Source organism: Pygocentrus nattereri, chromosome 24 (assembly GCF_015220715.1).
Source record: "Pygocentrus nattereri isolate fPygNat1 chromosome 24, fPygNat1.pri, whole genome shotgun sequence".
Lineage (NCBI taxonomy): Eukaryota > Metazoa > Chordata > Actinopteri > Characiformes > Serrasalmidae > Pygocentrus > Pygocentrus nattereri.
The window spans coordinates 15277673-15288321 of NC_051234.1; the positions used below are offsets into that span (position 1 = coordinate 15277673).

At 40.4% G+C, this 10649-nt stretch overlaps 1 protein-coding gene across 4 annotated transcripts in view; it reads right to left on the reverse strand.

Annotated features, from left to right (window-relative positions):
• LOC108411427 (NIPA-like protein 2) overlaps nt 1-10345 on the reverse strand; it is a 38996-nt gene extending 28651 nt beyond the window's left edge. The window contains exons 1-4 of one of the 4 annotated variants that reach the window (XM_017682989.2): nt 10262-10345; nt 9183-9288; nt 1397-1423; nt 1116-1284 (exon numbers count right to left, since the gene is read on the reverse strand). In XM_017682989.2, coding sequence (XP_017538478.1) covers nt 1116-1284; nt 1397-1423; nt 9183-9188 — 202 coding nt within the window. In that variant the 5' untranslated portion in view covers nt 9189-9288; nt 10262-10345. Of the gene's footprint in view, nt 1-1115; nt 1285-1354; nt 1424-9182; nt 9289-10224 lie in introns of all 4 variants that reach the window. The other 3 variants (XM_017682988.2, XM_037533838.1, XM_037533839.1) reach the window with 3 other exon arrangements.
• Between the last annotated feature and the right edge of the window lie 304 nt (nt 10346-10649).

Here is a 10649-nt window from a genome sequence, read left to right on the forward strand (position 1 = left end):
AACTGATACATTTAAACACAACACACCATCATAGTAATATCATAATGGAAAATAAATGGGAAAAAATGAACTCGAAAGACTGCTAAGAATTCTGCAGCATGAGTACAATAAGACATTGCACTGATAGCCAAATGCTCTTTTACTAGGTATATGCCTCTTCTGACACCAGCATGATGTCAGAATAGAATAAGAATAGAATAACACATAGGAAACAATGCATTTACAGGCAGATGCTCTTTTGTTGAACACGAAGCAAGAGAAAACTGCCAGCCCAATGCTTTTTACTGAGAGCATAGCACCTCCAAAGAGCCTCTTTGCATTCCCACAGCAGCATGGCCGGTGGCAGATGCCAAAATATTGTTGAGGACTGTGAGTTTCTGTTGTTTATTTGAATTTAAGAAGTTTGACCATTGCACATTGAATCATATTTGACAATTCATTGTTGAATCATGTCAGTAAAGCACTGTTTAACAACTGCAATCTGTTTCTTTTTTATCCATCTAAAAGTGTAACGTTATCTATTGTTTGTACTTTTCTGATGTAAACAAAATAATTCAGAGTGGTTTGTTGCTTGAAGTGACATGATGCAGCAGTCTGGGTGTCTTTCTTTTCCGAAATTCTGTAAAGCTGCTTTGTGACATCCGTTGTAAAAAGCGCTATACAAATAAATTTGATTTGATTTGATTTGATTTAACAGGAAAAAACAGAGATAATGGTGAGCTCAGTCTGCAGTAACTGAAGCATCCGCTGGTGCCATAGTAGTGGCAGAAAATGTTTCAGTGCAACAAAATGTTTCAGAATAGCCTATATGGCCACTGACTTTGATCCCTAATGACCCCCCCAAAAATCCTCTGCGCTACTGCTCCCCAACCTGAAAGGGATATGTGAGTTGTAACTACTTTGCTACAAGAAAGGATTGTTATGGTGGAAAAATATCAAGGACAAAATGCTCTCTAAAAATGTCTCCGAAGTACTGTCTTTGTGCACTGCCTCTGATGGTCAGGAAAGGCAAAACTATTGCAGTTTGCCTTTACTTGTGCACTACATTAGCTACCAGAGTCATTTACTACACAGCTTTATCCAAAATATTTAACTAGATAAGGAGAGAGGCTTACCAATAACGGATACGCAGCCGAGTGGAGCAATGAGGGAGGCTGGAGCGAAACCGTATGCTGCAAAGTTGCCCAGCTCCCCAAGTCCCATGAGCAGGATACCACACCACCATAGCCGGCTTGAATAGTATGGCTTAGTGCCCCGTTGGGATTGCCGTATGTGGGTGTACTTCTACAGAGAGAGAGAGTAGGTTAGCAGCATGCATATCTAATCCACATGTTGTCTTTAGAATCTCACTGACCTGGATGTTCAGTGAGATACTGATGAGAAAGTTGCCACATACTGCAATGATGATTCCCAGGATATATACCTGAAAACACACACAAACACTGCATCGGTAAAATACATTAACCCTTACTTGCACTCCCAGTTGTGAATTTGTTTATGACTTTTGTTTGTTTGCTGTTTAAATTAATTTAATAATAAAACAGCATGTAACTCTGAACAATCATATTAGAAATTAATTACAGTAAATTTATATTTAATATAAATTATTTCAAATTTAATTTAAATTGCAAATAATTTATAAACATTATATGTAAAATATATATTTATAAATTATTTCAAATTTATCTTTTTGGATCAGGGCCTTGGCGTGGTAGAAGGGATTGTGTAGTCCAGGGATCTTCAGACCTGGAGTCACCTGGAGCCGTATGCTCCTGGTAGGGGCTCTGGAGTGAAGACTCAAATAACATAATTCAAAATCCCTTACAATCAGAGGACGCAATATATCATGTATCTTATCTGAGAGGGGGTTACCGGGACTACCCTTGAAGCCAGGCATAGGGGTAGTGTTCCTTGGCAAGTGTTTGGTGGCCGGACAGCCTATATAGCCCAGCTGGGTTTTGCCTGGAAGGGCAACATGGGTGGGACCATGTATGGGGAAAGGTGCAATATCTTATAGGCAGTTGGAGATGGTGGGGTGGCCCCCGGTGGCATGGACCCCTGTGCCAGAAACTTTTCCCTTGGTATGTGAACAATGACCTCACTGAGGGGGAAGGAGTCTGAGCTTGTGTGGGAGGTTGAGAGCTACCATCTAGTTATAGTTGGGCTCACCTCCATTCACAGTGTCAGCTCTGAAATTAAACTCCTTGATAAGATGATATAAGATCATCCTTTATTAGTCCCATAAATTTACAGTGCTAGAGCAGCAAAGGGATACCAAGGTGGTCAAGAAAATAAGTAAAATGAAGAGAATTAACAAGCAAAGTAATTAACAAGGTTACAGTTTATTATGTATTGCTGTACTGATAATATATATAATCCTAAAAATAACTTTACATTTATATAAACTCTCTTATAAAAAATTACAATATAAACACACACACACACACACACACACACACACACAGACATTTTTTAAGCCACTCCTTCCTCAGGGTCGCAGGGTGGCCATGGAGCCTATCCCACTGGTCAGCGGGCAAAAGGACAGCCCTGGACAGGTTGCCAGTCCATCGCAGGGCAGACAAACAGACATAGACAGTCAATCACACACTCACACCTAGGGGCAATGTAGCATGTCCAATTGGCCTAACTGCATGTCTGTGGGAGAAAACATGCAAACTCCACATAGAAAGGAACCTGGTCACCCGGCCGGGGACTCAAACCTAGGCCCTTCTTGCTGTGAGGCAACAGCGACACCAGCATGCCACCCTACAATACAAACATAATAAATAAAAATAAAAAATAAAAAAAACACTGTAAGGATATTTTACCTGAATTGCACATGAAGTATTGTTTATATTGCATACAGATTTGGTGATGAATTCATTTTAGTGGGAGCAGCACTGGTTGTACAGTCTAACAGCAGTAGGATGGAAGGACCTATGATAGCACTCCTTCACACACTTGGGGTGAAGCCGTCTGTCACTGAAGGAGTTGCCCAGTGCTGCCGGAGTCTCATGCATGGGGTTAGAGCTATTATTCAGCATGGACACTAGTCTAGCTAACATCCTCCTGTCTTCCATCACCTGCATTCAGTCGAGGGTACTTCTCAGGATAGAACTGGCCCTCTTAATTAGTCTGTCAAGTCTTTTTCTGTCTGCAGTTGAGATGCTGCTGTCCAAGCAGACCACTCAATAGAAAACTTCTGATGCCACCACAGTGTCGAAAAAAAAGGTCCTCAGAAGTGCCTCCTGCACTCCAAACAACCTCAGGCTTCTAAGCAGGTAGAGTCTGCTCTGGCTTTTCCTGTAAAGTGCACTAATATTATCTCACCAGTCCAGTCTGTCACTGAGGTGAAAACACATATACTTATAAGAGTCCACTCTATCAATGTCCATTCCCTGAATGTTCACTTGGGGAGGGAGGGGTTTTCACCTGTGAAAATCCACCATGATCTCTTTGGTCTTCACTGCATTGATCAGGAGCTGGTTCCTCAGACACCAGTCCACAAAGTCCTGGGTCTGTTCTCTGTACTCTGTCTGTTCTCTGTACTCTCTGTACACTGATAGTGCAGAAGAGGTGGGTGCAACAGGGATAACTGTGTAGGGGCAGGTGAGTGATCAAATCTATTTGAAAATAGTTTGAGATCATTCACCCACTTTTGGTCCCCTATAGCCTGGAAGTCGGTTTTCTTGTGGCTGGAGATTGTTTCAAGCCTTTTCCAGATTTTTGTTTTTTCTGCAGCTGTTTCTGCATCTTCTTCCAGTAGTTGGCCTTCTTCTTATAGGGGTTGGTCAACTCTCTTACTCAGGAGTTGCACAGTGTGAGAGGTACCAGGCTGGTGTGGGGATAGTCTCTGACTGGCTGCTGTGCAGTTGGAGTTTGTCCCAGCAGAGAAGAGCATCACCTCGACATAAATTTACATTGCAGGGAGGAAAATTCTAACTATTGTGTGTACTTATGGACCAAACAACAGTTTAGAGTATTCTGCCTTTTTGGAGTGAGTGGGTAGGGTGGGGTTCTGCAAAGGGCCCCTTTATGTCTGTAGGTGACTGGGAAACCCAAATGGCAAATTGTTATTGGACTTCTGTGCTAGTCATGGATTGCCCACAATGAAAAGAACAAGTTTGAAGACAAGAATGTTCATAAGTGTACCTGGTATTAGAGCTCCTTGGGTCAAAGTTCAGTTATCGTCATACTTGGTAGGCCCAAGCGAACACTGAGTGTGTGCTGGGAGTGACTGTCATAGACTGTCATTTCTGTTTGAAATGATTTTAACTCCCACCTCCAGGAGAATTTTTCTCATTAACTGGAGTAGGTTGGGAGCACAGAGTCCAAATGGATCCTGTTCAAAACCTCCATTATGGATGCTGCCATGCATAGCTGTGGCCAAGAGCTTGCTGGTGCTTGTCAGGGCAGCACCCGAAAACCCCCCTGGTGGAAACCAGTGGTGAGGGAGGGCTTCAAGCTGAAAATGGAGGCCTTTAGGGACTGATTTGCCTGGGGGACTCCTGACTCAACAGTTAGTCACTGATAGTGTTGGGGGTAGCAGAAGCAAAATCTAGAACATGGGAGGAGCTTGAAGAGGCCATAAAAAAAGACCTTTGGTTGGCTTCAAGACGGTTCTGGATAACTGTCTGGTGACTCAGGAGTGGTGAGAGTGGCTTTGCTTAAGCCGTGTTCAGCAGAGGTAGAGAAACTCTGATTTCAAATGAGTATACTGTTGTCTGGTGGAAAGAGTACTTTGAGGAACTCCTAAACCCCTCACTCAGTACTCATGGCCAGAGGCTTCTAGGGTGTCAGACTCCATTTCCTTACCTAGAAAGGGTGGCATGCCCCCTCCAGGTAAGTGGAACCTGTCCCAGGTGGACTTTAAGTATCACAAGGTCTTGCTCACAAATGATGGGAAGAGAGATTGTTAGATCAGCCACAGCCTGAGACAGGCAGCAGCAGTAATGCAGTCGCTGTTCCAGACTGCAATGTTCCTGCTTACAGGTAGGTCTACATGCCCACCCTCACCTATGGTCACAAGCTTTGGGTAATGACCAAAAGAATGAGATGATGCACACAAGAGGAAATGAGCTGTCTTTGCAGGGTGCATCCAGGAGGAGCCCAAAGTAGATCTGCTACTTCTCCACATTCAGAGGAGCCAGTTGAGTTGGTTCAGGCATATGAACAGGATGCCCTCTGGCTGCCTTCCATTGGAATTTTGTCAGGCGCATCTGGCAAACCCCAAGATCATCCTAGGACCTACTGGAGGGATCATATATCCATCCCACAGAATCCTCCCAAAAATGATTTGAAAATATTTAAAGATATATATTGTGGGTAGTGAGCTTTACACATACAAGAAATACCACACTTTTTAGAGAAAAATAGTTTTTTTCCATTATTTATTATTATTCTTTTCAAAAACTCTTTATAACCATGCAAATGATATACAATCTGCTGTGAATAAACTCTCACAATAACTTTTTTCCATGAGATGTTTCCTTTCCTAAGCAACACTGACTTTTCATGTTAAACTCTACTGTGTGGAACTAAAGCATTTAAAATGTGTATATTTTTGTGTTTTTTGAGTGGATTATAAAATAATAACTTGAGATGGGACTGTGTGAATTAGTTTGACAGGGTTTAAGGACAACTGGCATGCACATATAGAGATACACAAAAGGACCAATTTCACAATAAAACTGAGGGCAAGCAAACAAATATTATAAGGTTATCTTATAAAAAGCACTTCTAGCAAAGTCTTCATTGTCTCTTACTATAAATGTTAAAGTGGGATTTCACTGTTTTTCCTAAATTTCTGCATAATCGAACCATTAAGATAAAAACATGTTCAGGTCTGATGTGAGTGGTACATTGTAGAATACAGAATATAGATTTGTATAGGCAATTATTTGCTTTCCAAAATGACAAGTGAACTTACATGTGTTATAAATGTACAATAGTCATAAATTATAACAAAATAAGATTTTGTTTTGATGGGGTCCTATTTTGCTTCTAAACACCTTGCATGGCTATACCTCTGCCTTGAATGGATTTTTAATAATGTGTTAGACCAAAACTTTCTCAAAACTATTGCAGTTCAATGTCACAGCCATCAGGAGACATATCTGTAAATTTCATTTAATAGCTGTCTTTGATAGCTTTCAGAGTCAACAGTCATGTTCTGCATTTGATTTCAAGATATAAGGGAAATTTCATTGTTGAACTTAAAGTTGGCTTGAAAAAGCCAGCTAATTACATTAAAAGGCCAAAATAGTGGGAGACTGTTTATGGTTGCTAAAGTGTTGCTTAGATGTTGCTAGGTGGTTGCTATTGTATTACAGTTTTACATACAATCTGACATAAAGTCACATGCTTGCCATATCAAAACACTGTCATTCAAAATGACACTACATGAGCGAACTGGCCAATATATGTGTCACCTGGCCAAACACCTCAATTGTTAATTGTTAGCACTTTAATCAGGAAGTAAGCACTATAAAAAGACCACAGGTGAGCACCTTTTTTTTTACAACATCAATGGAAGTTGCAGAGAGAGGAAGAGGGAGAGTGATAGGTAGGGTTAGAGCTGGTAGAGGAGTTCATGGCCAAAGAAGACAACAACTTTCAAATGAAATCAGAGCAACCTACCTTAGTTGATCATGTCATCAACCATGGGCTGACAATGCAAGAGGCTGGACAGGGAGTGTAACTCAACTTGAGCTGTTTTACTGTCACCTCTGTCATCTGGACATATAGACTGGAGTACAGGTATGTAACCAAAGTTTCTTTCACACTGTGTAGTACACCCCATGTCATAGTGTATCAGTTGGGTGACACCTGTTTACTTCATGAATGGCTGATGTCATACATTAACTGTACAAGTTTCCTGTATAATTTGCTCTACTGTGGGGGAAATATCTTTAGGCTGCATTGTCCAAGCCCTATATTTTATTTTTGTTTTTCTAAAGTACTGAGAGACACAACCATGGTGGATGAAGGGGCCAAATGTTCACTAGGGTACAGGAAGCTGCCATTGTAAACTTGGTTTGGGAAAATAATGAAATCAGATTATGAGAAATTCAAAGCCACATCATCCAAGACAGCATCATATTCAACAACATTCAATGAGATGTGATGGGAACATCACAATATGTGCTGCCATCTCCAGTACGCATGGTGTCCTCCACCATCATGCCAACCTTGGACCATACAACATAGCCCATATTCTCACATTTCTTGACAAACTCCACAATATTCTCATACCATGTATGAATGATGCAGACCATCAAAGAAACAGGTAGGTTGCAGTATGGGACAATGTGAGCTTTCATCACGCAGCCCCAGTCCAAACCTGGTTTGCTGACCACCCACCATTTTTCGTGCAATGCCTCCAACCATACTCACCATTTCTGAACCCCATACAAGAGTTCTTTGCGGCATGACCAGCAGCCCTTTGTGCGCATGCCTCTTGTGCAGGCTATGAAAAAGGCATGTGATGAAATTGATGTGGGTGCGATTCAGGGATGGATAAGGCACTCAAGGCACTTCTTCCCTTGATGGGGGGAAGATACTGCCTATGATGTGGACGAGGCGCTGTGGCCAGGCCCAGCTGCACGGTAAGTTGCTGCCTAATTATTTTTCTTGCCTCTTTTTTTCTATATATTTTTTCTGCACATTTTTTCTGTAATTTTCTTTTTCAGTTTACTGTTTTTTGTGAGCAAAAAATACATATTTAGAGTACAAAAATAAATGATCTGCATTCATTCCAAGGTACATTTTGTAAAGACAGTTTTCAGAACACAGTTACTCTTTACATTTTTTGGAAAAATACCTTTAGAATACATTCCCAGTAAATGAAAAAAGTCTAGACTTTAAAAGAAACAGCATTGATACTTGCTTTTAAATCAGCCCACTGCATGTAGAAAACATGCTTGTTAGATGAAACCAAAATGAACAGTTTCTTTACCAAAAGAAGCCTGAGTAGACTGATAAATTAATGTAATGGAATTGATTACTGAATACATTTTTTTTTTGTTTTAGCCATCACTATGTTTTTAAAAACATAGTGTCAGTGTTCAGTACTGGTCTTGTGTGTTGTGTTTGGTTATACATTATACATTTTACTCATTTTAACAATATCTTTTAATAAAATCAAACAGAGACTACATTATTAGAAAAACAGAAATGTTTAAGGTGTTTCAGATTGAGCACAGCAGTGTGTAACTTGTTCAAACAGAATCAGATTGTATGGACTCTGTGTGCACCATACAGTGACAAGATTGGGGTTTTATTGTATAGTTTTGAATGAAGTGTTTAATTTTGCATACAATCTGTAGTGTTCTGCTGCTTATGTGTGTGGCTGTGTAAATTGTGTATTGTGTTTGGACAAAATGAGGCCTGTTTTCAAAATTGTGACTAAGCAATCGTAAAAAAGCCAACGTAATGAGAATGATCTTCAATGCAATTTGCAAAGTGTATGTGTGTGTGTGTGTGTGTGTGTCTGTGTGTGTGTGTGTGTGTGTGTGTGTGTGTGTGTGTGTGTGTGTGTGTGTGTGTGTGTGTGTGTGTGTGTGTGTGTGGGGCACATGTTTGTATAGGTGTTAGTATTAACTCTGCCAAGTGTGTGCCCACACATAATCCATGCAGGGTAAGTGTCCCTGAAGAAATTCAGATGTCCAGAGTGTGCCCTCTCTGCCTCTCTGACAGGGAAAACAATGAAACACTGCTCAATCAGCTATGTTTCAACTGCCAGCCTTTTATTTAGAAATGTTTTTAAGTTCTTTTTCAAAATTGCTGTGCTAAAGTTGAGATCAAAAGAAATGAAACCCTGAAGCGACACTGCACCAGTAAATTTCACCAGTGTTGCATTTCAACACAAATAGTACAAGAAAGGTACATGCAGGTCTGATAGATATTTTTATTATTTGTCTCAATGTTTTGCTTCTGTGGAAGTTGCTCATTTTCCTTGTCTACTGTGTCACAGATCATACTAATCTTTTACCTGTGTTAAGTAATACATTGTAGTTTGAGTTGGTACTTAACTTGTGCTAGCAGTCAAAGCTGTTACTCATGAATGTCTTTGATTAAAGAAACAGTTTGATAAAGGTTAAAGGCTGCAGTTTGACACATAGCTACAAAGAGGTTTGACTGCAGGAGGCAGTTTGAAAGGTAGTTTAAGCTATAGCTCATACCTCCATGATGGACCTTCAGGAGCAGCTTCCACGAGGCATCAGAAGAGAGTGAAGTTTTCAGTCAGAATGCACAGACACTCCCTCACACGCTGTACTTTCACATACACTGTACGTAGTAAATGAAGGTAACAATAAACACTTAAGAATTTAAGAGACCCACAGTGATGTAACTTTGTTTTGCACAAGTTTATACAGAGTGTTAGTGGTAAGCACTGCAAAATAACACAGGAGTCCATTGTTAGCACATTCCTTTATGTGACCTAATCACACGTGACTTGTGCAATTGCATCATTAGCAATGTGAAATCAGCTCATTCATTCTTTCTCTTTCTTACCCTTTCCACTTCTCTCACTTCAGTGCTCTCTCTCTCTCTCTCTCTCTGTTTCTCTCTCTCAGGTTTGGTGTAAACCCCTTAGTCACTCATGATATATCTTTTTGAGACAATAAACTTTTTTCTTGAGATAAGGTCAATTAACCTTTTTCTTATGTCTTCAGAAGAAAATTTCAATGACTGTGTGCCTTATGTGCCCCCATGTGACCCCATAGACAATTACATCCTGGATTAGACTGTATCTGCATAAGGTACACTATCCATATTAAAACTGCTAACAGGTAAGTGCTTTAACATCTTTTATACATCTATTGATATACTATCAAAATTGTATTGTCACAGTGACTAGAGTCACTTCTGTATCTGTACTTGTATCAGATCTCCAAAAAACCCTTTATTCTCTCAAAAGCTTAGAAGAATTCCTAACATTTGAAACAACAACCACTGAGAAGGTACATCTGTGGTTAAATTATCTTAGGGTTGCTCTGTAACACTGCTTCACAACATTCATATTGTACAGCACAAATACTACACCACACACAAGCAACAATCTATGTTTAAAATCATCTAAAATGATTTATTAATACAAGAAATCTGTCTATCACCCTAAATTCACACAATGAGAGCACGAAATGCAAAAGGCCAATATGAGGTCTCCATCTTAACCCCAAACCCAGACATATCAACATTCTAATAAAATAAAAACACTACCTTTAACAAAGCAGGTTCTATGCACTGAAATACGTACATTGCTGCTGGTGAGACAGAGCCAGTGGTCTTCAACAGAGTGAGAGAATGTGTGACTGTACAAGCTGAGTCTTTGTGAAGGAAGGGACAATAGTGGTCTGTGCTGTTGTTGGACTCGAAGGAGAACAGAGGCAGGGGTGGACCTACCAAAGCTACTGGGGAGGGGGCACAGCGGTCCACTAGGATGAAGACCATCAGCTGCCAGGACACTAGAGCTATTCTCTCAGTGCCTGCTCCTCTGCTTACCACAGTACCACTAACATACTGATGATTTGTGTGTGTGTGTGTGTGTCAGTGAAGTTATAATATCAAACCACAATGCAATACTGAGAGGCTCTTTGTTTCCATATTGCACTGTCATTTACATTTAGCAAGCCTCAAGAAATGAA